This window comes from Perca fluviatilis, chromosome 9 (genome assembly GCF_010015445.1).
Source record: "Perca fluviatilis chromosome 9, GENO_Pfluv_1.0, whole genome shotgun sequence".
NCBI lineage: Eukaryota > Metazoa > Chordata > Actinopteri > Perciformes > Percidae > Perca > Perca fluviatilis.
In genome coordinates, this window is record NC_053120.1 from 14,554,949 (window position 1) to 14,582,754 (window position 27,806).

General features: G+C 38.7%; 2 protein-coding genes across 4 annotated transcripts in view; one reads left to right on the plus strand and one right to left on the minus strand.

Annotated features, from left to right (window-relative positions):
- Positions 1-3,284: 3,284 nt before the first annotated feature.
- gtpbp3 (GTP binding protein 3, mitochondrial) lies at positions 3,285-21,063 on the minus strand. Of its 3 annotated transcripts, none has more exons than XM_039810567.1 (11): positions 20,710-21,063; positions 19,189-19,460; positions 17,479-17,565; positions 16,625-16,707; positions 15,778-15,897; positions 10,229-10,301; positions 9,366-9,509; positions 7,451-7,616; positions 5,489-5,619; positions 4,704-4,878; positions 3,285-4,087 (listed from the first exon to the last, which is right to left on the minus strand). In XM_039810567.1, exons 1-11 carry the CDS (start codon positions 20,766-20,768, stop codon positions 3,856-3,858), a joined length of 1,542 nt encoding a protein of 513 aa, XP_039666501.1. In that variant the 5' UTR covers positions 20,769-21,063; the 3' UTR covers positions 3,285-3,855. The 3 variants fall into 3 exon arrangements, with proteins under 3 accessions (XP_039666501.1, XP_039666500.1, XP_039666499.1); XM_039810566.1 differs by having other exon boundaries at positions 4,704-4,890; positions 19,189-19,457; positions 20,710-21,062; XM_039810565.1 differs by having other exon boundaries at positions 4,704-4,890; positions 20,710-21,062.
- A 3,015-nt stretch (positions 21,064-24,078) lies between these two features.
- The window catches only part of ano8b (anoctamin 8b), a 40,177-nt gene continuing 36,449 nt past the window's right edge, over positions 24,079-27,806 (plus strand). Inside the window, exon 1 of the mRNA XM_039810569.1 lies at positions 24,079-24,466. Coding sequence (XP_039666503.1) covers positions 24,301-24,466 — 166 coding nt within the window. The 5' untranslated portion in view covers positions 24,079-24,300. The remainder of the gene's footprint in view (positions 24,467-27,806) is intronic.

Consider the following 27,806-nt stretch of genomic DNA (forward strand, 5'->3'; position numbering starts at 1 on the left):
ACTGTCATAAATACAACAAAGACTAAGACAGGACTTTGTGTGGCAGCTACTCACTTGTCTGCTATAAACAGAATCCTCTTAAAATAGCATAATTTATGTTTCCTAGTGATTCACAAATGTTTCTACTGCAGCCCAGATGACAATACATACACAGACCAAGTCATCAACACATCAGCAGAGATGTTGGAAGTCCTAAAAAAAACTATCAGTCAGAAATTAGAAGGAAGACATTTGACATGAATTAGACTGGAAGTACTAGTTTTTATGACTCTGTAAAGAAAGGTTGAGACTGTAAGTCTATTAATTGCCGTTTTTATGGTGCATTTTACGAGTTCAGTACAGGCGCTGTTATATGTTAACTGTTTAACAAGCTTTACTACTTCCGTTTCCTTTCATAAGCACCAAATTAAACACAATACAATACTGTAGCTGGAAATGGCTGGCGTTTTCTTTGACCTGTTTTATGATTATTATATTAATAAAAAAGATTAAAAAAAATATATGTATATACCTATATAAATATATATATATATATATATATATAAACGTATATTCCATATACAGTGTCTGAGGGTAAAGTACGCAGATATTAGGGTTTAGGAGACCTATTTAAATTTAACTATCTGTTACCTCAACGTTTAACACAACATTTAAATAATGGAATAGGTTTTTTTAAATTAAAAAGATTTGTCATATTTCTAATTTTTTCTTTATGTAACACGTTTATATGTGCTCCTTATGATTACATTTTACCCACTATGTTCTCTATCAATTCATTTGAATGTTTACAGTTTATTTCAACAACTTTACTGTATTTTCTTACTCATTTTGCATCTTATAATTCATGAGAACCTGAGTTTGATTATTTTGGCAAGCTTGCATTGTACATGGAAAATTACATTGGCATTGAGAGAGAACAAATATTTAAGATTCCTTCTATGTTGCGTAATAACCCATAAGGATACACCCCCATGCTCACTGCACTGATGGATGTGAATGTTACAGGTGAGTCAGTCTGTCTCCTGTCCTCTGGAAATCCTTTGTTTAATATGAAGTGTTTTCAATCCCATGTATAGACCTGAACTCGAACTCGCTCTCACACACCCTGACTTTAAATCAAATGTGTATAGAGTGGAACTGACAGCACTGGACCTGGCTACGTCAACCTCGCATCTCAGGACAGCCATTAAGGGAAACTGAAAGCTAAAAGTTCTGCACATTAGTCAGCTGTGAACCTTATCATGATACAAATGTTAGTTGAGTCATGTTCCACAATTTGAAAAAGAGCCTGACTCATATTTTTAAAGTTGTGTCCATTTAATTAATTCACTTAAAAATCATTGATTTCATTTAAAATCACATGTGAACATAAAGATGGCACACTGGTGCTAGAGAAGGAAGTACATCAAAATACATCCTCTGGAAACTATGAATGTATCGATAGTAGATACAGAGATATGTCACTGGATAAGTGGAAATTTTGACCTTGATCATGCTGGTGCAAAAAAAAAAAACAACTAAAAAATATGGCAATCCATATAATATTGTTGAGAAATTTCAGTCTGGACCAAAGTGGTGGACCGATTGCCATTATATTTCTATAATAATATAGAATATATTTCCAATTAGTATCCAATGCATTTTAAAAGTTGTTAAAACACAGACAGGCACTTCAAAGACCATCCAGGCTCCAAAAAAAAAGTCTTGTGGCTCAGAGGTAGAGTTGTTGCCTCATAAACACATGATTGTCAGATCAATCCCAGGCTTGTTCTATGTTGGAAAAAAAACAGTACGGCAAAAGTATAAAATAAAAGTCATAGTATGTCAAGAAAGTGTTGAAGTCATAGCATGTATAAAAAGCTTTAAAGGCATAGTATGTCAAAAAAAAAGTCATGTGTCTAAAAAGTTTTTAAATAGTCACAGTATAGTATGACTCAGAGGTAGAGTTGCTGCCTCACAAACACAAGGTATCAGATTAATCCCAGGCTCCTCCTATGTTGAAAAAAAGCCATAGTATGTATAAAAAGTTTTAAAGTCAAAGCATAGTATGTCAGAAAGTCATGTCAAAAAAGTGTTTGTCATAGCATAGTATGTCAAAAAAGTCATAAAAGTCATGTATGTCAAAAAATTTAAATAAATCATAGTATAGTATGCGATAAAAAGTCATAGTATAGTATGTTGAAAAAGTTTTAAAAAGTCAAAGTATAGTATGTTAAAAAAAAAGTCATCGTATGTCGCAAGGTTGGCGGATCAAACCCAGGCTCCTCCAATGTCAAAAAAAAGGTCACAGGATAGTATGTAAAAAAAAAAGTTAAAGAAAGAAAAGTTTTAAAAGAGTCATAGTATAGTATGTCGAACAAGTCCTAGTATTTAAAAAAAAAGTCATACTATAGTAGGATGAAAAAGTTTAGTATGAGTTATGTTGAAAAAAATGATAAAAAAGTCATACTATAGAAATTTATGTCGGAAAAAGTGAAAAAAAAAAGTCATGGAATAGTATGCCGAAAAAGTTTTAAAAAAGTCATAGTATAGTATGTTGAAAAAACGTAATAGTATAGTATGTCGAAAAAAGTCATGGAATAGGATGTCAAAAAAAGTGATAAAAAAAGTCATAGTATAGCATGTCAAAAAAAGTGATTAAAAAAAGTCATATATATTGTATGCAGAAAGCATTTGCAAACATATTGATATATAATTTGTGTGGATAGAGTAAAAAAATGTGCTTTCGTCCAGAAATGTCGATGTTCAAGAAGGGCTGTCAATGAAGGAATGCTTGTGGCTCTTGTCATTTTGAGGTTCACTGAGCCAAATGTATAAGTCACAAGTCTTAAATGAGCACATTGGCTGAATGTAGACAAGTGTATCTACCTTTTGACGTATAAATGGTGAATGAGAAGTAAGAATTGTGGGCGTGAGAGAAAGGTTTTAAAACAACGTTCTCTCTCCTGTAGCTGTGACATCACCCACAAAGAGCAGCTCTTAAAAACGCAGAAAAAGCCTAAAGAAGCACTCAACTTAACACAAGTGATAACACAAAAACTGTGAAAGATACTGTATCAAAAAGCTGAATAATTTTTTAATAGCTCAAGGTTTTGTGAATAGTAGGTAAAAGTATCTGGGAGGAGTAGCATTTAGAAGTGGAAGAAGTCGGAAGAGGATTTAAAGATTGCTCCATTAAAAAAAAAAAAAAAAAAAAGCAAAAAAAAAGCTTAATATTTAAAAAAAAACTGTAAATCGTAGAGATAAGCTGAATACAAGCACAGCTGTCCTTAAAGAGCTGAACATTTTGATATATGAATGTTTTATTGTAGCTAAAAGTATGCAGAAGTAGTAGATGACAGGAAATTGTACAGAAGAATCTGATAATACTGTGAATGCTGCTGAATCAGCATTCACACAAATAGTAGATGTAAAGTAATAACATTTCTCACACTCAAAATCCTCTCCCAAATAATAATTAAAAACAGTCATTGTCATGCAGTACAAGTAAACATCCAAACTTTGAGTCCATGGCCTTGAAGAGGTGTGCAGCTGACTTTATTTGAAATGATCATGGCTGTTATGTTGCAACCCCAGGAGTCCAATTTTCACCAATCCAAGGCGTTCAGAAGCTTCTTTTTTTTTTTTTTTTTAAATTACGACTCAAGACTTGTCAAACACTTGTCCAGCAGATGAGGCCTCGGAGGCACCTGTCATCACGTTAAAACTATTTCAGTCTGCCAAAAAGTATCAACAGAAAAATATTTCTGTCTTGGGAGCAGAGTGACCCTGCAGCCAAGAACATGAATTGTATTCTTTTTACTCTTGCTGTGCCTCGACGCCTGGTATAATGCCAATGTGGTGCCCTTTTTGTCTCTATTTTCCAATGCAGAAGTCTTTGAAGATGATATCCAGGATCTCCTCTGCCCCGACACGTCCAGTGATCCGACCCAGGCTGGTGAGAGCCAACCGGACACCTTCGGCTGCCAGAGCGAGGTCAATGTCGCGGTACCGCTGGTACTGAGCCAGGGCCGCAAAACACTGCTGCAGGTGGGCCCTGTGGCGGGCCTGGGTCAGGGTGGGGGCACTTGACAGAGGGTCGCCACACCTAGAAAGGAAGTTAGATAGCAAAATAAACCAGACACTCATTATTTTGTACTTTAAAAAGGATGAAAACCAATTGCAGCACAAACATTCTGCATTTTCCTTTTGAATCTAAAGAGTGGGATTTGCCGTATTGTGGTAGTATTAAAAAAAAGACTACGGCAGACAGCAAAGCTAACTGAATCAGTTTAATTGATCTACTTCACAAAACTGAAGACATGTCTTTGGTATAAATCAGTTAAAACTGAAAACAATGAGCCTTAAAAACATACCAACAGTACAAAAACATCTGTGAGGTAGTTACTGCATCTACATCAAAAATAGAATGATTTGGATATAGTGTTTATGTCAGGTTTTATAGTTTTAGTGCCACAAAGGTCACTGCTGTAGTGGACTTACAGAGAGCTCTTATTCACAAATGGACAAAGGAAATTTAGGGGACACAAAGATACTTTTGGAAGCCTGGTATAATCAATGACAGGTGCGTGTGCATTTATCCATGCCGACATACATTTGTTTGTATAAATGCATCGCAGAAAAAAATAAATCTTTCTGATACATTTAAATGAGACATGCAGTCTTTGCTCTGGCACAACAAAACATAAATTGTAGCAACTCACAGAGTCTTGACGCTGCTGTGCAGCACTGTGAGGAAGTCCTGCAGTCCTTCATTAGTGTGGCAAGAGATCAGACAAACCGGAGGGAGTCCAGAGACCAGTCTTAATTCCCTGTCCAGCTTCAACCTCCGCTCCTCAGGCAACATGTCAGTTTTATTCAGCACAAGAAGAAGCCTGTCTGCAGGAAATACTGTGGTAAGAAAGGAAGGAAGCACAAATGTTGATCAAATCACCAATGACTCAGCTATTATTCCCTCAGGCACAGACATTTCTATTCGATTACTCATGACGACTGAAGTCTCTATTCCCAGCCTGGAATACTTCATACCTACGTTTGCCAAGAGATTTGTACCTTGTGTCATAAAAAAGTCATAGAATAGTATATCATAAAAACTCATGAAAAAGTCAAAGTATTTATGTCATAAAATAAATTCATAAAAAAAAAAAAAAAAAAAAAAAAAAAAAATGTCATAGTATAGTATGTCATAAAAAGTAATTAATGTCAAAGTATATATAGTATGTCATAAAAGAAAATCATTAAAAAACAATAGTATGTCATAAAAAAGTCGAACTGAAGAAAAAAAAAAGTCATAGCATAGTATATCATTAAAAGGTCATTAAAAAAAGTAAAATGTCAAAATATATAGTATTTCATAAATAAATAAATTAAAAAATGTTTAATTTTTCCTGTTTTTGAAGAATGTCCGATTGGTGTGCTATATTTGCTTTATTGGGGCATCACTGACAGTGCAGGTGAAGCAGGAGCAGATAAGGCCTGGATATCCTACCTGTCTCAGGCTGCTCCTTGTTGGGCAGGACTCTCCCGAGGTGATCCTGAAGGAAGGCTGCAGCTTGCTGTGCTTCAGAGGGGAGATCAGTACAGTCCACAACCACCAGGGTCAGATCTGCCTGTTCCACTCTGGAAAAAAAGAACGCAGCCTCCAATCTTGACTAGGAATTTTTCATATGATCACATCAGCATTTGATCAAGAATTTGGGAGTTTTTTTAATATATTTTTTTTAAATCCTAAATTCACACCGTGACTGGAGATTGGCGTACTGACATATACTGATATAGAGCAGTTTTCCAAACTTATTCAGCTGTTCGGGGTAAAACAAATATTTCTACCTTCTGGGCCTTCATATCTACATTACAAATGTTTGTCAGCATTTTCAAATTTAAGTTTTTATATGCCCAATACTTTTATATAATACTTTGATTTATGGCTAAATAACTGCACTACACTATTATAATACTCAGCAACTGAAGCAGCTCCAGGTTGTATACTGCCGACAAATCAGAGCAGAGGCTTGCCTCTCTGATGTTTTGTTTCAGAAAGCAATACGGTATGCCCCACTAATACTGTAAATAATGACAAGGATATTTTTAATTAATTCATCTTAATGTTATTTACTTTAAACACTACTTAAACACTTTGGTCCTACTGTGCAGTTAGCAGCACCAGCGGATGCTTGTACTTAGCACGTCCTTCCTGTAGTGACCCAGGTCATGAGCCTCTGACCTGCTCCCTGCACAGAAAGTTCCCCCGTAGAACACAAACTGCCCACCCTTCCTATAGAGCCACCCGGTCGCCCAAATAACTTAAACAAACAGTAAAGGGATTATATAATGTGTGTTCTGTAAATCTTCATCGGGATTTTTAGCATTTTCATTGATATTTTTCATCAGATTTTCCTGCGGCATGAGTCACCAAGCGATCTACAGTATTCTATCAGAGGGACAAGGTGCGGCAAGTCCCCTTAAATGTCTACCACATTTAATTGATATTGGTCATGTTGTGATGTAACAGCTAACTGATGTGTCAGATGCTTTATCCACTGCCAAGAACACAACTACTTAGGGAAACAACTGACATTTGTCTTTTTTGGCATGAAAACAAGTCCTTAAATTCTGTAGATTGAAGTCTTTCAGTCAACTGTCAGGTGTGTCAGCAACACACTGACCAAGTTAAACACTAAAATGTTTTACTAAGTAATTTTTTACTTAGTACAAACACTGGAAACTTTTTCTTTCCACATATAAATCAATTAGTAATCAATGCGGAGGTGTGTTGTTAGGCCCACCCAAAACCATGCGATAAAACATGTCTGTGTCTGTGAATAAAAGCTGATTTAATATTGTGTGTATGTGCCAGTGTGCCCATTCGTCTGGTTGTCTGTTTGTATATGATAAAGCAGTGATGACGAGTGCTACGAGTACTGCTATTCTTCCCTGGTGTAAACAGTGGAAGCAGCTGTCAGTGAATTGCCATATATGTCCATTCTCTACACCACACATGAAGAACCTTCTAATGATAAATACTCTACAAAAAGGAAAGGAGGTTCTTCATTACGCAACCTCCTGAGAGTGTTTGTCCATGTATTTATAACTATGGCTCAGCAATAATATAAACTCTGGATGTAAAATAGACATTACAAAAAATATAGCATGATGTACGGGGGAAAGAAATGACGGATTTCTTCCTTTCTTTGTTTTCAAGGACATATTCCATTGGTCCCCTGGCTAATTTGTTTTGTGTAATATTATACACACGTGAACATTTTGCTGAAGCAGCATTCTACATGTGCTACTACACATGTACTCTACATGTGTTACTATCCTGCAGCGTTCCAAATACCAGTGTTAATTTCTCAAGAATTTTGATCTGCCTCTCAAAAATTTGATCTGAGCTAAAAAAAAACAAATGCTGTGTGAAATATTTTAAATAAAAAGGGCTTCCTCCCCCCACCTTTCCCGAGCACGGCGGACCCCCTCTCTCTCCACCAGGTCTGGGCTCTCCCTGAGGCCGGCTGTGTCACTCAACAGGACAGGGAATCCACCGATGTCCAGTGCCGTCTCTACTACGTCCCTGGTGGTGCCAGCAATGGGAGACACAATGGCTGCAGGTCTTTGGCCTGGATACAAGAAGGTTAAAAGATGAAGTTGGGAGTATTGTATATTTTTCTTATGTCAACAAATCCCATGAAAAGACCAAAACTAACAATGTGTTAGCCTGACTGTCTGTGTCAGCTCCAAGTCCAGCCGTTTGTACTAAAAAATTACAAATTATTTCCTTAAACAGCTGGGCACTGTAGCTTTTTGCAAACATTACTAAAACAGGAGTACATAGTGTAATGGTTGGAGACTATTTTCTACCACACTAGTAGTGAATATATCAGGCTTTGGCTACACAGACAATACTTGTTAGTACGAGCAATCATTTGCTACATCAATTGCACTCTATTGATCAGCCTCATTTAAAAAAACTTTATACCTACTAAGGTTCTGCACTGCGCAAGCACAAAGAAGATATTTTGTTATCTTTTCTTTATTCAAGAACTTGGCTGACAACCCCCATGTATCAAACATCAAATAATGCTGCCAGCTCATCAATACTTATCTGTGCTGACTGGGTGTGAGCCCAGCCCGCAGGGGAGACTAATCGGAAGAAGAAAATTATAACAGGATTTTATCTGAAGTTTGATAAATATGTCTATTATTCCGATGGGAAGCTATGAGGAGAACCTGCCAAGTCCCCTCTCTGGAAAGTTTATATAGAGTGATCCTAAATGATTTAAGGATACAATATATTAAACAAACAACCTTAGGCCATAAACAAGGGGTTCATTAGGCTGACATCAAACGTGGATAAACAACTGAAGAACTACATTTTCGTTTTGTTTATTGAGTGCTTATTTCTGTTTATATGCATATTTCTTCATTAACATTGCTACACAATCGGGCGCTCGGATAGCTCAGTTGGTAGAGTGGGCGCCCATATATAGAGGTTTACTCCTTGACGCAGCAGGCCGGGGTTTGACTCTGACCTGCGGCCCTTTGCTGCATGTCATTCCCCCTCTCTCTCCCCTATCAGAATAAAGGCTGAAAATGCCCAAAAAAGAATCTTTAAAAAAAAAAAAAAAAAACTGCTACATAATCAGTTGCTATTTAAAGCAGCAGACTGTGACTCTGATATCTTCTGATGCACGCCATATCGGAAGCAACGAAATCTGAAAAGTCAAAATACTGTAATTCATGCGTGGAGCAGGATCTTCTGTTCACATATGGTGTGTTGTGGTAATTATGAGATAAAGTTCCTGTGCTATGACGAGATTATTATAATATGTACCACAAATTGCATAGATTTCGTTGACCTTCCTGTCTTTCACATGAAAACGTTCCTCTAACAGTAACAGGAAAACAAAACACCTTGGAAACAGCAGCTGAAAAAAAACAACCTAACCACAAGTTTAGTAGCTGGGTTTTTCATCAATATGACACAAAAGTGCTCAAAAAAATGGAAATATGATCAGGAAAAAGAAGAATGGCTTCTGATGAAATACCAACTAATAAATGATTTTCAGTATTTGAAACTGAACCCAGGTTGTTGGAGTTGAGGGTTACTTATATAACGTCAACCCAAATAACTACTGTCTTGATTTCAAAATCAGACTGCACAAAATCCTGTCAGTCCAGGCTGCTTATAGTGTGACAGACGTTGCCTTCTTTTCCTCCCAAACCATAGCTGACAGCGGTATGATTCAACAGTAAGGTCTGTATTTAGAAGATAGTAAGTAATATTTAATATTATTCCCTTTACAGTGTGTGTGTGTGTGTGTGTGTGTGTGTGTGTGTGTGTGTCTCGGTTTTCTTGGTTCTCTTACAGAGTGTGTTAAGGAGGCTACTTTTCCCTGCATTGGTGGCTCCTGCGATGACCACCTGGACTCCACTGCGTAGCCGCTCGCCCCTCCTCTCATCCTTTAGGTGGCGCTCCATCTCCGCTTGCAGATCACACACCGATCTGTCCACTGTGGGGGTTGAGAGGGAGATGAGATAAGATATAAGATACTTTATTTGTCATTGTACACAGATACAACGAGACATTGTTTGGAACAAACCTGAGATGCCCACAGCTAAAAAGACTAAAATGCATGAAATAAGTTATATAAATAACTTATAGAGAGAGAAGGGAACAGAACATGACGAAGGTTTCGTATTTAACTTCACTTTCATGGCCTTGTGAAGGGAATTTCTGTCCTTTGAAGTAAGAAAGCCTATCCGGTGTCCGACACCGTTCGTCTGGATGAAAAATTGGTCACGAACCCGTCTCTTTCCGCATGTGACTAAAGCGGAAAAATGCTTTTGACAATACAATGCATCAACAATACCTACTTTATCTTAAGGGGAAGACATTTAAACTTGAGAATCTTGATTGATTCAAGGACATTAATTCATCCAACTTGGGATGACTTGAGAGAAAACATAAGATATGACTTATAATGCCATTTGCTGTATGTCTTCAGGTGGCAATGGTAAGTATTTATGCCAGGTTGTCAATTTTTGGAAATTAGTCTATTATTATTTGCCACTGAGGAGTGAGCCCACATTCCGTGCTACCAAAACAAACCATTGTTCCCAGCCTTTAAAACCAGCCAGACTCCTCTCTCCTCAGAGAGAAAGAGATCTCCTGAAAGCCCAAGGGATGACGGTTATTTTTTTCTCAGTAAAAAGGACAGTGTACACATACCTTGGTTTAAGACACCATCTTCAATAAGCTCATCCTCACTGAAGTCTATGAAGGCCTCGACATGAGCCAGACACTGTACGACACACAAAGCCGAGAGGAGAGATGGAAGAGGCTGAATTAGTGTGGGAAATTAACACCTTGGACCCCCTGAACAAGTAAAAAGGGAAATACTACTGACTGCACTCTCACTTTTATTTTTTTCCTCATGGCATATAGGATGTTTCACTTGTGTGGTAATAAAGCCACTTTGATTGAGTGCTAAAACTAACCATTATTTTCATTGTTGATTAATCTGTTGATAATTTTTTTGGTTAATTTCTTAATTATTTAAGGGGGGGCATCAGTATTTCCACCACAGCAGCGATCAGTATCTTGATTGACATGAAGAGCATAAACACAATAGTAGTAAGGCTGCACAAAAACAGGAAGCATCAGATTCCCATACTCTAAACCATCCACAAAAGTGGGAAGCCAAGGGTTAAAAAAAACCCGCATTGTGTCGGTAGAAAATGAGGGTTTGACCCCTCGCTTCATACAGATGGTATACGTCTGATTAACAGGATTCCCAGAAATCGGATTCCAAAATAAAGGCGCGTTCAAAATTGCTTCTTGGAACCGTCCTGAGAAAGCTGCCGACAAGCAGCTTAACAGAGTTCCTCCAGGGAGATCAGCTCGACCGGTTGGTCAGATATGGTGCCAAAGTGTTAAAAGATCATTGGTCTATATATTCTTCAAAACAGTTCACTGTGGAGGAGGAGCATGTGGCCTGCATCCATTCAGTTGAGTTTATTGGCGGTCAGTGACCTGTTGCTCTGAATCACCTACAACATGTAAAAGGAAAACTCACCCTAAGTCAGGATTAGATGTAAGCAAAACAGACAATAAGAAAACATGCCACCATCGGAAGCCTTATTAGTGAACGTAAAACTACAAACCGTACTACAAGTCAGGTGTCTTTACCAAACAACTTATATGTAGAAAGTTAACACAAAATACAGACAGGGTTTTGGATGACTTCAAAGCAAAAAAAACATTTTTGCTATTAACCCTCTCCCCCAGAAAAGTTCAAGTTCAACTGCATGAAGTTTCTAAACCTTTTGTAAGTGTTTGTATGTGGTGTATAGATGTGTAGAGGTAGAAATCACAAAATCACTTAACTGACTGAGGTTCGTACTCGCTGATGATGTTGTTTACTAACCTAAGCGTGTGCATCACAGTTCTCAAACACTTCAGAACGGGCCATCCTGATCTAATTTTTTATCTAAATCTTTATTGCACATCATACCTCTCTCTCTTCGCTCGTTCAGTTGAGTACAAAACTATCCTTTACAGCACAGCAGCACATAAGGAAAATAGCACAGTAGCCACTTATTTAGTTTAATAACTGGCTTCCCAGATTATCTTTTGTTGTTGTCATTATTTCTCTGGCTGTCACCATCTTTTAATATTCTTTCAACTAGGAAGTAACATACTGTGTATCAACAGTTGAGCTGACAACATTGCTCTGTCACCAGTGAGGAGATCCATTACTAAAAGCTACTGATGCGTTCAATGACCGGCGTGATTCAGAATCGCCAGTTCAGTTCAAAGATTTTTGTTGTTACTATAAAGATTAATTCGTACGTGTACTGAACACCTCTAACCACGTGTCCTGGTGTGAACATTAATATGCAGTACGTAAGACTTATAAAACTAACTATGTCATATTTGCTGAAACTGACACTATGTTCCAGTAGAACTACATACAAAATTAAAAAAAAAAAAAATCTGGCTCCTCTGGCACCACCTACAGCCTGTAGTGAGATTTGCAAAAATCCACTGCTCCCTGTTCAGATGTACCAATCAGAGCCAGGGGGGGCGTCTAACTGCATGTCAATCACTGCTCATGCACACACATTCATTCTCCCTTGTGGGGGGAGTGGCTTAGGAGACAGTTTTGGTCTCTAGCAGAAAGGGGGGAGGGACTGAGAAGTTTTCGATGTTCAAATATTTTTGCTAGGTCCTGGATCTTCACAATCCTACCTACAGCACCTTTAAATAATATGACAAGCTGTATGGAGCATTCAACATCAGCAAGGTCACTAACCCTTAATGTGAATTGTACTGTTGCACTCATTCTTTCTTTCACTCCAATTTATCTTGACTTCAAGACTGACTCAACTTTCTGACCCTTATATATACATACATTTCTTATCTATGCAGTACAGGAAACTGCATAGATAGGAAAAACAATACTGCTGCACATAATATATCAATGTCTTTATTGTGTGCCTGTCCTAAGACATACAGCAGCTGTGCTTGGTTTAATTAATCTTTAATCCATCAAAAACAATACAAAACTAGATGCTCTGAGATGGAAAAAAAACATTACATGGGTGTCACTTGAGTGAAGATGGAACAACAGCACATTAAAGTAGGCGCTTTAAAAAAAACATCTTGCTCTGAGAAAGTCACAGGAAAGTCCAAATGAACAGCTCATCGAGGTCTCTGAACTGACTCAGTGATGGTGCAGGATTATGCGTTTTGTATTCACAAAGCTTTTCTAAACAGAGAGGAAATGTGTACACCTGCAAAAATAGGTGTCAATAATTTAGCAATGTGTTATCTTAACTCCATGGGGGTTCCCCCTCCTTAAAGTTAATTTAATTCCGATCTATTCAATTTCATTTGCATTGTTCTCTGTTTTCCCCCCAACCCTGTTAACAATGGAAAGTAAATATACCCATGTACCATACAGATTACCATTTTGTTTCTCAGTATTATACTACACGTGCAACAGCAACATAAAAACAGGAAGCCTCAGAATCCCATAAGTTAATCCATCAACGATGTGTTGGAAAACCAGCTGTGGTAATACAAAAAAAAAAAAAAAAAGAAAAGAAAGCATTGTTTGGGTGTGAAACTACTGAGGCCTGACCTACAGCACAGTACAGACAGGTTCCTTCCAAGACACGGTTTTCAGAGAAATGTCAGACACAAACATGGACAAAGTTTCTACAGGGAGAACTCCAGGAGGCTTGTTTCTGCTGTCAAACTAACTCCGAATCAGAATTTCAAAAGGCCCACTGTTCACCTGTCATTTTTAAAGGGGTGATAGAATGATTATATAGGGTATTTCACACTGTTCCTTATGGTCTCCTAATGGGGTATGTAACATTGGTTGGGCTGAAAATGGCCTGGTTGATATTTTACTGGCCCTTATGCATCCCTGTGTTTTGGCCCTATTTGTAACAAGAGCTTTTCTTCCAAATATGGTATGGTCATGAATATTTAGATGAGCTGCGCGCTGATTGGTTGAGCGACTTGCCATACGCGAGACATTAGAGACGCTGATTGGTTGAGCGAATCCCCAATACACATACATTAGAGAAGCGACAGAATCTCATATTCCAGACACTGCAATGTTACATTACCAAATTCACTACTGAGATTGAGCTTTTTAGCGGGAAATCAACTATATAAAGCTGAAATATGGGACGTTTTACAAAAATTGATGGCTAATTGCAAATTTGGTAAGCGTGTCGGACTTTAGGAGCTCCACACAGTCTGACGAAAGAGACAGCCTGCTGGGCTCCATACCCAGGGCAAAGTCACCCTTTGTGGATACTGCACTACCGGGGCTCCGGCCAGCTGCCCGGCATAACTATATCTATAAATAATACATTTTACGGTTTTGAATGTCCCAATGTCTTATAAAGCTAACTGTTGTGTCCGATTTGATTTTAAGGCATTTTTATGAACGCGAGGCGTCTTTGTAGGACAAGCAGCTGCTTGCTATATGTCCCATTCATTACAATGGGGAAATACCGCAGCTAGCTAGCTACACTTTCGCCATAACTAAATTATATTTACAGTTTGAATTTCGTCACGCCACTTATACAACTCATTCCCCAATGTCTTATAAAGCTAACCGTTGTGTCCGATTTGATTTTAAGGCATTTTTATGAACGTGAGGCGTCTTTGTAGAACGAGCAGCTGCTTGCTATATGTCCCATTCATTACAATGGGGAAATACCGCAGCTAGCTAGCTACATTGTCGCCATAACTAAATTATATTTACAGTTTGAATTTCGTCACGCCACTTATACAACATCATTCCCCAATGTCTTATAAAGCTAACCGTTGTGTCCGATTTGATTTTAAGGCATTTTTATGTCTTTGTAGGTGGAGCAGCTGCTTGCTATATGTCCCATTCATTACAATGGGGAAATACCGCAGCTTGCTCACTTTCGCATAACTAAAGTATATTTACAGTTTGAATTTTGTCACGGCATGAATATTACAGGTTCCTCAAGGTCTTACAAAGCTTAGCTAACACTTGTCCGATTTCGGATTTCAATTGAATGTATTTTTGTGAATGTCAGAGTTAGAGGGAGGCTAGCTAGCTCTCATTGATGGACTCCATCTCACCGCGGCTCTATCAATGAGACTCTCGGGGAAAGAGGCGTTTATTTCCCCGATTGTTTGTTTAAATAACTCAACACACATACTCATTATAAGATTAACTGGAACCTGCGGGCTGCGGTAAAAGATTGCGGGCGTAACAAGCTCGCTGACACTGCGGTCAGGGTGGCGATGTAGCAACCCAGGCAGCACCAACACCGGCACTAAACTCCGACACACAGTCGGAGAAAATTTGCAATTAGCCATCCATTTTCATAAAGCGGCCCATATTCGAGCTTTATATGGTTGATTTCTCGCATAAAAAAGTTTCAGAAGTGAATTTTGTAATGGAATAGCAGAGATCTGCGTGACCTAGCTAGATTCAGAAGACTACCTGATCTCAGGTCAGTTGTGTAGCCTATGTAAATGTTGGGGCGTGACTGTTCTCTTAAGGTTCCGGATTTTGAGATGCTTGCGCAAGCAACTCAGCTTTGTTGGGATTCGCCCGTTTTCAGAGGCAGTTTCAAAATATGAGATTTTCATAGTAAAGGGGTGTCAGTGGGATTTTGAGCTTCTATGTATGTCCTATTTACCCACCAAACTGTTGTTATTCAACTATGACAGGGTAAAATCGGTTTTGCATTCTATCACCCCTTTAAAACCGGGTCTGGTTTGATCAAGTCTTGTTGAAGACCACTAGCAAATCAAGTCTGATTTCAGGTCGAGACCAACAGCACAGTGTCTGAGAAACAGACATGTACAATCTTCCAACATCCAAACTGATCTTTGTGTAGAAACTGGAGGATCATTAAACACACAGGTTTCTGCAGTACAGAATAATTCAGTTAACTGTTTATAGAGTGGAGGAAAAAGTACTCCGAACATCAATACAACTTTATTTTTGTGTTATATATAGTAGGCAGGAAAAAGTCAACTTCACACCTTGTAGCATCTAAGATGAATTCAAAAAGTTAAAAAAAGTGTTCAAGACTGATTTGAGACCAGACTATACCTTCAGTTCCTGCCACACATACAGTACACCCCCTACACCTTATAAGCCCAGGGCTCCGGTCCTGATGGAAAAACCTGTTTGTACTGTACATCGCCCTGCCTATGACGGATGTTGGAAATTGCTGTGTACCCCACCAGTATCTGTACCGACCTACCCGTTTGAGTTTGTGGGTCCAGTCCTGATAGAGGCGTCCCAGCTCTCCTGACATCTGCCTGAGAGCCTGTCTCCTCTGAGCCTCTGTCTCAGCATGGATCAGATCTCTGAGCCCCTCCACCTGAAAGGAGCATTATCACTTTTATCTATTTCTTGCACTTATGTTTTCATTCTGACTAACTGTATGACTCCCCCCAATTATGTGTATGATGTGCCATCTACAGAACAGATTACATGGTTTATAAGCATGTGGTGCTGTGTGTAAGATGTACAGTGTACTGCCACAGTTCCCTGCTACTGTTAAGACAGCATTAAAGTTCTTCTTGCTGCAGCTATAATGTCCAAGACAAATTGTTCTCAGTTCTCATTGCTTTCATCTTATTATAACATTGATTACTAGGATAAGACATTTTTTACCTTAATGGGACTTTATGAGGCATTTTGATCATTTCCACGATGAATTTTATTGAACTGTAAAAACACATATGCCTACTGATGAATAAATACTCAGTTTAATGTATACTGCTGAAATTCAATCTGAATCATGACATACTGTTATATACTGTCAACAGAAAATCCATACCAGCCCTCTTTCAATGCCTAAATGCTGCTTTTTAAAGAAAATTACCATCTACAGAAGCCCAGTGGTATTTGACAGCCCAATTAAATAATTGTTCAAAGGGCAAAAGATGTAAAAGAGAACATTTTCACTGCTGACATTTCAAGAACTTTCATTTCTGACCCTATTTATTCCACATTTACCCTGCAAAATCGCTCTGAAAGGCCCTTGGTATGCAAATCTGCATAGATCTGTCTCAATGGGTTTTTACATACTCTTCTCGACCTACCTCTGTTAAACCCAGCTTCCCTGCTTGAAAGGCCCTCCGTGTGAACTCTCCAGCTTCAGCAGGCCTCATGCCAGGCACGCTTCCTGAGAAAAACACACACAGCATACAAACATTATGAGGCACGAGGTGGGCATGCATCATGCACACAGCATACAAACAGAGGCGGATCAAACGCAGGGTCAATGTGTCACTCAGGGTTCACTTGGAATGAAAACAGGCACACCTGTGCGGGTTGAAGAGGTTACGTTTCCTTTGTTTTCAAACCATTTTTCAAATCTCATCAGGAGGAGACAACAGTGAACACAAATCATTTAGCAAATGGAGGTCATGATCTATTAAGTGGAACAAAATATTCCGTTTTAAATTTTACTGGCTGCTTATCATCTTACCAACATAGTCACTATCTTTTATTTAGTTAAAAAAAAGAAGCATTATTCAGCAACATCATGTCCAACACTGTAATGTTTTCCTAATTAGTGATAATCTTACATTAACTGACGATAATTAACTTCATTATCTTTTTACCTTATACAATACTGCCCCCTAGTAGGCCAGTGTGAGAACTGCAGCAAAATATTACTTTTTAGTCGCAGAGGGATTGCCACGCTTGTCAAGGCGCATATTATAAGTATCTTAGAAATAGGAATACATGAATCACTTTTCCCTTTTAAGTTACAGTGATGGGCAGTCATATGATTCAACCAGTTACTGTGTTTAAAATTCAGGCTTACAGCTTGGGAAGTCAAGGCTGTAACACATATAAACATCCTGCAAAGTGACGGTGCATCTCATGACACTGTATGTATGGGATGTACTGCATATATGAAGTTGTTGTAATGACATCTGTATGTTACCTAGAGCCTGTAAAACAGCAGTAATGACAGCAGGACCGCCGTGGATGTGGAACTCCACACTGTCCTCTCCTGTGAAACTGTGAGGAGCTGAAGACAAACACAAATGAGACAACAACACAGGCTGAATATACTTTAGGCATTTAAATACACAGAAGGAGCAAAATGTTTAGGAATACCTTCATTAAACTTGGGCTACAAGTACTCCTAGAACTTCAGATAATCACAAGACTCAATACTGTGATGAGATTCTTTGATTCATTTTATTTAAAACAGGGACAATGCACAAGTTAACATTAACCTTTTATAAGAACAAGGAGAGATGCACTGTTCCAGGTTGTAGCACAAGTGCTATTTTCCGCCCGTAGTCCCTTAACAGGTCATTAACACAATAAAAATGTCATGCAAGTGAAATACAAAACATTAAAATATACAATTTTACAACCACAGTCACACAATTAAAAACTATCATGTGCTCAATTGTTCCCCCTTCCTAAAACAACCCCCCACCAACAAAAAGACACACACACCCCACTGGCCCGCGGGAGGGCACGCCCCCCACCCACAAAACACCACACCCACAACACACACACACACACACACACACACACACACACACACACACACACACACACACACACACACACACACACACACACACACACACACACACACACACACACACACACCTCATAAATGTGTGCAATTTTGTTGTGACAGTAACCATGTTTTTTTGTCAAACTCAAAAAGGTTTGAGGATTTGTACATGTAATAAGATGTGTGGGGAGAGTATTCCACTGACTTATGGCCACATAAGAAAAGGATGATTTCCCAAATGAAGTTTTGCGATTGGGAATATTGCACTCTCCTCTAGTGGCTGACCGAGTAGCTCTTTTTTTTTCCCTGAGTTGAACGTAATACATTTTTTTAGAGGAGGAGCGACAGCATTATGAATGATTTTTCATTTTTCATTTTGCATTATCAAATTTTCAAAATTTTAAATATTGTACTTAGTGATTATTTTGCAGTGGTGATATTGACGTGTTTTTTTATCATGATCTTAAGGGCTGTTTTATATAATGATTCAAGTGGTCTTAAGGCTGTCTTACCTGCTTGAGACCACCTTGTCATGCAATACAAAAAGTGTGGAACAATCATTGCACTTAAGTAGGTATTTGATGCCTCAATGGTAAGAGATAAAACATGTTCTCTAGCTTGTAGGTTAGTGACTCCACATGGCAGCGAGAGAAAGAGGTTTAAAACATTTTGAACAGGAGAGATGGGACTTGACATAAATATTTAGCAACCAAGCTGGTTTGTCAACACAAGATCCAACAAGCCAGACAGAAAACATTTTTTGCAGAAGAGTTTTTGCATGTTTTAGCCCATTTACTACCACTCAAGCATTGGTTTATATTACTGTTACATTCAGAGTGGTATATAATTCAACTTGCAGACACTGCAAACTCCCTTGAGACAGGTAATGTTTGACAATGTTTTCCCTTAACAAATAAATACCTGATGCAAAATGTATTTTGCCCTCTGTATTAGCCTTTTCTTACATTGTACTGTATTATACTGTCATTTCTTGATGACGCCTTCAGCAGGACAAGGGAAGAAGTCCATGGTGTGTAAAAAAATACTATATCAACATTACAAATCGCAGAAATGTGAAGAAGAAATAAAATGTGTGTGTGGTTCAAGGGAACAGACCTGGGAACCAGAAGACAAGTCCGCGGTCCAGCACTTCTTTGGATTGGGGGTCTGTGATGCTGCGTAACAAGGCGGTGCGTGGAGGAGGCAGTTTGCGTGTGAGCCCGGTCATACACCTCAGAGCTGTAGCTGAGGCTGGACCACTGGCTCGTACCACAGCCACCCCACACCTGCCATGGCCTGATGATAATGCAAAGATGGTCTCAGCATCAGCTATTCCAACTGGGACTCCATTAAAGGTGGACAGGAATCTGCAAGGTGGAGTTCCTCTGCTGGAAATAAGTAAATGGTAACAGACACTGTAACTTCATATGTGTAGGATCTTCAATATAGAGACAACCCTGTATATTCTGGAGCCCCAAAACTGACAAAAGGTAATAAGATGTTTTCAGACAAGTCAAAAATAAAACTGAAAATGTCAATAAATAATGTTAAAAAAATAATCAAAATAAAACAAAACTTGCTAACTTGCATAGGGGAAATAGGGAAGACATAAATGATAATGAAAAATATAAAACTAAGGAGTTGAATAAAATAAATTTGGTTTTGATGTATTTAATCAAGTGGTAAAGGGAAAATACAAAGCATTTCTCAAGGCTTTGACAAGTATAAAGCTTTATACAGTATTTCTTTGCAGTATTGATGTATTCTACGGAAGAGGATTAGGGCCACACGTAAACATTTTATTTCAGTTCTGAGATTAAAGTCAGAATTCTGAGATTAAAGTTATTATTATTATTGATATTATTTTACTGATGTTTTTGCCTTTTGTTTTGGGCTCAGTATGTTACTGTGTCATACATTAAAAATAGTTTATATATACAGTACAGGCCAAAGGTTTGGACACACCTTCCCATTCAATGTGTTTCTTTATTTTCATGACTATTTACATTGTAGATTTTCACTGAAGGCATCAAAACTATGAATGAACACATATGGAATTATGTACTTAACAAAAAAAGTGTGAAATAACTGTAAACAAGTCTTATATTTTAGATTCCTCAAAGTAGCCACCCTTTGCTTTTTTTGATAACTCTGCAAACCCTTGGTGTTCTCTCAATGAGCTTCATGAGGTAGTCACCTGAAATGGTTTTCACTTCACAGGTGTGCTTTGTCAGGGTTAATTAGTGGAATTTTTTACCTTATTAATAAAAAAAGCAAAGGGTGGCTACTTTGAAGAAACTAAAATATAAGACATGTTTTCAGTTATTTCACACTTTTTTGTTAAGTACATAATTCCATATGTGTTCATTCATAGTGTTGATGCCTTCAGTGAGACTCTACAATGTAAATAGTCATGAAAATAAAAAGGAAACGCATTGAATGAGGTGTGTCCAAACTTTTGGCCTGTACTGTGTGTGTGTGTGTATATATATATATATATATATATATATATATATATATATATATATATATATATATATATATATAAATAAAGATTTCTGTAAAAGACATTCAGTATGACAGTTTTTGAATTAGTGGCCAAAATACAGAAATCGAGGTTGAACTTTGTTAACAAACCTTGTCCTAAGTATGTGGTCAGCAGCTCTCCATATCCCACGATGAATGGATGGCAGCATAATTAGACACTATGACCAAACGTTTCAGGTGCTGTTCATCATGTGGTTGATTTTTAGAGATTGACATTGTAAAACATACTCTGTCCTTGACACAATCATTATGTTTACCCTTTTACACTGTGAACTAATGTCGGAGTAACCTATGAGTGTTACGTTAGCTAGTAAATGTTGATAATTCATCAACTGTTAGTGTCTTCTTTGAAAGCTCCTTCCTAACAAGCTGCGACTACACTTCTTCAACCGCTTATCTACCACGATGAGATTGTTGCTGCCTCTGTTGATTGTGATTAGTCGGGGTTTTCCACAACAGCGATAATACTAAAGTCTGATTTGTTCAGGACCTGTCAATGTGCAGCAGGTCCCGCCCGCTGTGCGTCATTAAATTCGGTCCGTGTAGCAACCGTATTGTATATTCACCCTACATCTCTATCTATCTATCTATCTATCTATCTATCTATCTATCTATCTATCTATCTATCTATCTATCTATCTATCTATCTATCTATCTATCTATCTATCTATCTATCTATCTATCATTTTGATAATAGATTAATCATTTTCAATCATCAATCTTTTCAAATAAAAATGCCATATGAATTTATTTTAAATAAATCTATGCATTGTGTTTTTCATTTGCATTTGTTTTGCAGTTTTGCATTTGTGCAATTTTGGTTAAAAAAAGGGTATTATAACTTATAACTAACTAAAAAATTACATTAGCCACCTCTTTGTTGTTTTTCTAAACCTCATACTTCTACAGTAATGGGTAGGCTAAATGTCACATGCAACTTCCTCTAATATAAAAGGCTATTTGATAGAATATAATTTAGCTTATTTATACATTTATTTGGACTACAATCAAAAAATATATGCACATTACTGTATTATGAAGAGTTGTTTGGTGAGTCCCCTGCAAAGGACTTTAATTGATTTTCCTTTTGTTTATTTTTTAATAGGCTATACATTTCAGTTTTTATTATTACTATTATTTTATAATTATTTATTGATTTACCTAAAAAGAACTTAAATGATTGGCACCAAAATGCATCATATACCTATAGCTACTGAAAAATGTGTGTCAGTATGTTCCAGATAGGTGGGAAAAAAACCTTGTGACACAGATCATGGAAAGGGACTCTCTCTGGGGAAACAGAGATGATAGTGTTTGAAAATTGGACAAATCCATATGGATTAAATAATGAGTATGTTAGGACAAAAAAAGGCACAAACATGACAAAAAATATGTTTCTTCAAAGACAAAATACAACAAAGTGTTTAGGCTATTTTGATAAAATAGTTGTTTTTTTTGTCTTCAGTAAAGACTCAGGTTTTTGATATTTTGTCCATCACATATAAATAAATAAAAGTAGAAGGAATATTTAAAAAAAAAACACCTCTCAGTTTACAGTAATAACAAATCAACAGCACCACAGTCTCTAAAATTACCATGTTAAACCAGCTGCTCTCTTAAACAGTTTCAACAGAAACTGAACATTGTAACCTTTATGAAGGTAGGATTTAGCTTTGGCTAGATGTATCTAATAAACTGTACGTGTTAACTCATATTCGTAGTCAGGATCATTTTCACAGAGTTAAATTACCACTCATCGTAGTTTTGTGTCTTTGTCTTATACCAAAAACGGTTGGTGGTGTGATCTAGTCCGTCATGGCCTATACATTGTGCATATCACAGAATATAAACAGAGTAAATGCACTGGGGTGTGTGTGTGTGTGTGTGTGTGTGTGTGTGCGTGTGCGTGCGTTTGTGCGTGCGTGCATGCGTTTGTGTGTGCGTGTGTATGCCCCACTGCAGGTCCTTGCAGCTGTCAGCCCAGAGGGTGGTGAGTAAGCAGAATGCTCGAAGACGAGTTACTTCTGAGCTCTGAGCTTTTTCGAGGGGGAGGGCTGCCTGCCTGCTTGCTTGGCTGTACACAGCATCCAGGAGAGCTGGCCAAGGAGCTTGTGTACATGCTAAACAGACATGGCTTGAGGCCCGTGGAACAATCTTTAACCTGAGATCTCAATAATTTATAGGCTGCTTTGTGTGTGTGTGCAGAGCATGACAGCTGCCACCACACAGCTGTTGAGCACCATCAATACACAAACGTCTTTGTCTCTTCCAACCAAAAGGACAATCAGACCATAAATCTCATTAAAAATGACCAAGTTGGCTTTGTTCAAATTACCTCCACCCTCCTTACACACACACACACACACACACACACACACACACACACACACACACACACACACACACACACACACACACACACACACACACACACACACCTCATAAATGTGTGCAATTTTGTTGTGACAGTAACCATGCTTTTGTCAAACTCAAAAAGGTTTGACAAAACACACACTGTGCCCAACAAGGGTTTTTGACTGAGTCTGCACCATCACTGTTTGTTTTGAAGGATGTGTTTGGGTGTAGGCTTTAGGTCGACTATTGTTTGCTCATTTTGAAAGACACAAGGCAACTGTGAGCAGACATGATGTTTGATGAAATGACTATTATACAGCTGCTGCTGCTGCATACACATAGGTCTATTTTAGAGTATCCAGTGGACTGAAGTGAAGAGACATAGGGTACTTGTCCCTACACCTGAGTGTCACTAAAAATTTAATCTATGAAGATATTTTTTGCATTAATAAATAAGTCATATAGTCTATTTAATCTTCCAGGACAGGGTAGTGCATTCACACTCACAGAGAAGCAATAGTGTACCTGCTGAACTGCAGAAACCACCTGCCATGAGAGACCTGCTGATGAAAAGATTATTGTGTTTACAATGATTTTGGGTAGGCTACATAAATCTGTAAAAGAGAACAACAATTGTGGTAATCTCAAAAGTATAGTATTATTAATATAAGACGTGCTTTTGGTTTGTCTGGGTTTTGCCTCAATGAAGCCAAGCGGATTCTATTTCTGGCACCAATTTGAAGCCTGGCTGCTGGCAGAGGTCACTGCAGGGCGATAAATATAAATTGCTCATGGAGGACAGCGACGTTGCAGATATGCATTATGAAAAAAATCACTATTATGTTCTTAAAATATTTATTTTAAAGTCTTAAAGTGAGCATTACTTAAGTTTGTAATATAGCTAGGCCATAAACTGACTTCGTGTTTTTTATTTCGTATGAAGGAATCCCTTTTACAATTCTGCTGAGACAATCTGGGACAATACTAATCATGAGGCTACTATTGTGAATTGTTGCAAGGTGTGTGTGTGTGTGTGTGTGTTTCACCCAGCCCCCGTACCCCCGCCCTCCCTCTCTTTGTCCCTCCTCTATAGTCGGAGGAGCGCTCTCCATCTATCCGCGCATCCTGCTCCAGAGTACCACCAGGATGATCCGCCGCTGCACCGACAACCTTCACTTCACTTTCACACTCATTTAACCCTTTACTCGGACCCTCGACGGCCGCCGCGATACCCCCCATGCTTTGCCCTTCTCTTGAGATGCGATACCGTTGTACAATTTCCCGGAGAATATCTTTATCTTCCGTCGCTCCTCGCTGATAGAGAGCATGCCCGACCCGGGGACGGCAGCGACAGGCGCTGCAGCCGCTAATGGCGCGGCCGCTGCCGGCGAAGGCACCGAGAGCTCCCGGCACCGACACCGAGCGCAGCAGGGAGACGCGGAGAGGCCGGAGCCGGGCGCTGCCCCTGCACAAACCTCCTCCGGTGTACTGGGTGAGTCGAGTGAGCCTCTTTCGCTTTGGACGATGCGGTTTAGGAAGCGCATAAAGGAAGAGAGGACAGGTGGACGTGATGTTGGGAAACGAGACGAGCACCGCACCATCATCACCTCGCGGCACTGTTCTTTTGTCTCCACGAGGGCGTCCCAAAATTACCACTTGATTAGACTAAAGGCCTGCAATGGCTTTTACTTGTATTGCATGTATCTATAGCGGCTGCTTTTTGTGTTTTGATGTGTTTTTTAATGAACCAGCCTACTAGGAACATGGCTACATTTCGGCATAGTCTGGTTTTGACCTTATCTTGGTTACCTCCTGTTATGACAAACCTATTTCCACAGTAATCCCTAGGGATAGCCTACTTGTAGTAATTGCTGCAATAGTCCCCCTCCCACAGCATCTTTATAGGCTACTTGTAGGCTACGATTGACTGTTGTTTTTTATTTATGGGGTTTCTGTTCAGTTCTGTATAATGAGATCTGCCAGGTAACCAAATGTTTATTAACTTCATGATTTCATCCAGGGATTTCTAAACTATTGTAGCCTGACTATAGTCCACTACAGACTGCCACTGTCTATTTCCACGTTACTGCCTCAGTCAGTTGCCATGCTATTGGATAGAGCAGGTGCATGTTTTTGTCATTTGAATGAGGGTTAAGCCATAAAGGCTGCCCTTCTCACAATAATATTGCCATAATCTGGTACCATTGTATGTGTAGTGTGGTTTTTACCCCAGTGCTGCTGTCCCTACATTATATTACTATTTAGGGAGTCCTAAAATGATAGTATTATCTACCTTTTATAACAATAACAAATAACAACCATGATTTCTGTTTACAATCCATGACACTGATAAAGGATCAGGATATGCCAAATTTATAGTTGTCTTGTTGCGAGAATTGCAATTAAGGCTATTTTTAGAACAGAACACAATATTAGCCCGGGTAGAGAGCCTCAGCTGCCGAGCCAGGGTTGTTTTCCTGTGTGCGGGTGCAGAGACTGCCTCTGTGCTCCCTGTGAGTACTGCTGGAAAGTGATGCAGTGGAGCAGTGGGCTGTCAGCGGATGAGCGCTCCTTTCCACACTTTGTCGAGATAACCTGAGCTGATGACTAGAAGAGCAGTCTGATGCATCCATTGGTGCCACTTCAGTTCCTTAAATGGGTTAAAGGAGGGTGGAGGGTCTGCAAAGTGAAGATTAGTTCAACTTTACAGTTACTTTATTAGCTAGAAGCAGTACTGGGTATAAAGATGGGACTGGGACTCTAAATCTAAAAGGGTAGAAGCAGATAGCAAACATCTCCTCACATAAGAGTTTACATACCAAACCCTTAAAAAGGGGGAGCAGTGATAAAAAAATGTGTAGGGCTGGGTATCAAAACTCAATACCTTTTGTAGTGACTGAAATGTATCTGTAGCAACAAGTATCCAAAACTGTCAAGTACTGAAAGCTGGTGTCAGATGCCTGGACAGATTTGTAATCTTGTTTCCTTTTTCGTTGAGATAGTTCCTGATTTAAAATCAGAAGTTTGCCAATTGTATTTAGGCAATGGTTTTGCATGTGTTAAGACATTTGAAAACACTTTTGCCAATTTTGTTAAAGGAAGAAAGGTGTTTAAAAAAATCCTGTTTAATATTTCTTAAAGTAGGGTACCGATAAGGTATTGTGTGGGTTTCAGTACCGAAAACCCAGGTATTTTGTCATGGTAGAATTTTAAATGATACTCAGCCCTACATACATCGGCCTAATTCGTCTTGGGGTCCTTGAGAAAAGGTTTGAGATACTTTGTTTTAGCACACCATTAAATTGGGGGAAATTATGTCAACAAGAGAGGGGAAGTAAATTCCCCTGAAAAACAGTTAAAAAGCCTCAATATAGTGGCTACATTATTACAAACAACAGCAATGCATTTTGACTGTAGGGTCAGACAATCACACACAGACAAGTGAATAGTGTAAATACAAGCTTCATACACTCGTGAGAATTTTCATAGCCACATGCTGCTCATTCATTACACCTGTTCATTTCTTGAAAGAGTACTCAACTAATACAAATAAAATAACCCCCACCAAAAACATAACTTATCAATAGAAGGGCTCAGAGAGCGCAGATCGCCGCCAAGGCATGCCCTTTCTCACAATGTTTATGCAGTGTGAATTTCCACATCACATGAATGCAGCACAAATGCCCATCTCGCAATGCTAACGAAAGTAAAAAAAGAATAATTTGTGTATCCGCCCCCTCTCCAAAATGGAATGGGGTCTTCCTTGGCCCATGCTACACTTAATAAAAATCAGGCCAGTAGTTTTTGCGTAATCTTGCTCTAGACAAACAAACCAACAAACCACGCTGAAAACATAACCTCCATGGTGGAGGAAATAAAAAGAAAAGAAAAGAAAATAATAAAGAAGAAGAAAAGAAATCTTGAAGCCACTATAGTTTTTTGGGGAAACATTTCCTTTTTTGTGGACAGAATTTGCCTCCCCGTGCATCAGGACCACCTGCTTTGTGTGAAATAGCTCTCAAATCCAAGTAGCGCCTCCTGTCTGTTTTTGTTATTAAATTATATCTGACAGTGAAAGCATAAACGATAGCCTTAGGGATGATGAAATGTCTATACTGAAGACTTGCATTCCAGACAATACAAGAATAACATCACAGTTTGTTGTTAAAAGAACAAAGGTAGGATGTGTATCAGAAATGTAACGAGCAGTGACTGTCTTGCCCTCTTGAAACCTCTTGCCCCCACTTGCCTTCTTAGCATGGGTCATGAGGCAGAAGGATTGGGTTTGTGGACTTCAGTGGGATTACCATGATATCACATAACCGCCCTCACACATGTCACAGTGGGAAGTCAAGGTGATTTCTCCAGCTGAGATTTTGGTTGCAGCCTGGAAATATTTTTCTTACTGGAGGCTTGGATGCTTGATTGTCCCCATGCCTCCACCACATTTTCCTAATCCCTCCACAGTATACTGGAATGACTTTGATCCTCTCAGCCATCTTCCTTTGTAGCTCCCACACTCACAAGCCTGTGTTTGAAAGATTAATTAAGCGGCCATCATTAGAAATCGCGATGTTAAAGTCGCACCAATTAGTTTGTATTACCTCTGAGGCCAGTGTTGATAAGATTCTGTGTTATGGAAATCAGGTCATGTAATTTGTGGTAGCCCCATCAGACAGCGCAGTGGTTTAGGATTTAGAACATTTGTTAGGATATACGGTGAGATTTATTCTTACATTGGAAAAAGCTGTGATGATGATGGGTTGCAGCCTGAAATGTTGTGTCTCTGAATACATTCTCGAACATCCATGCGATTTTACCTCCCTCTATTA

Coding starts and splice junctions, on each gene's coding strand:
- gtpbp3 (XM_039810565.1), bottom strand. CDS start 20,768: ATGCTGCCATCCATTCATCGTGGGATATGGAGAGCTGCTGACCACATA. Junction 5,620..7,450: donor GTCCGCCGTGCTCGGGAAAG/GTGGGGGGAGGA, acceptor CTTTTTTTCCAG/AGTGGAACAGGCAGATCTGA. Junction 4,088..4,703: donor CACAGCAGCGTCAAGACTCT/GTGAGTTGCTAC, acceptor CTTCCTTTCTAG/GTGTGGCGACCCTCTGTCAA.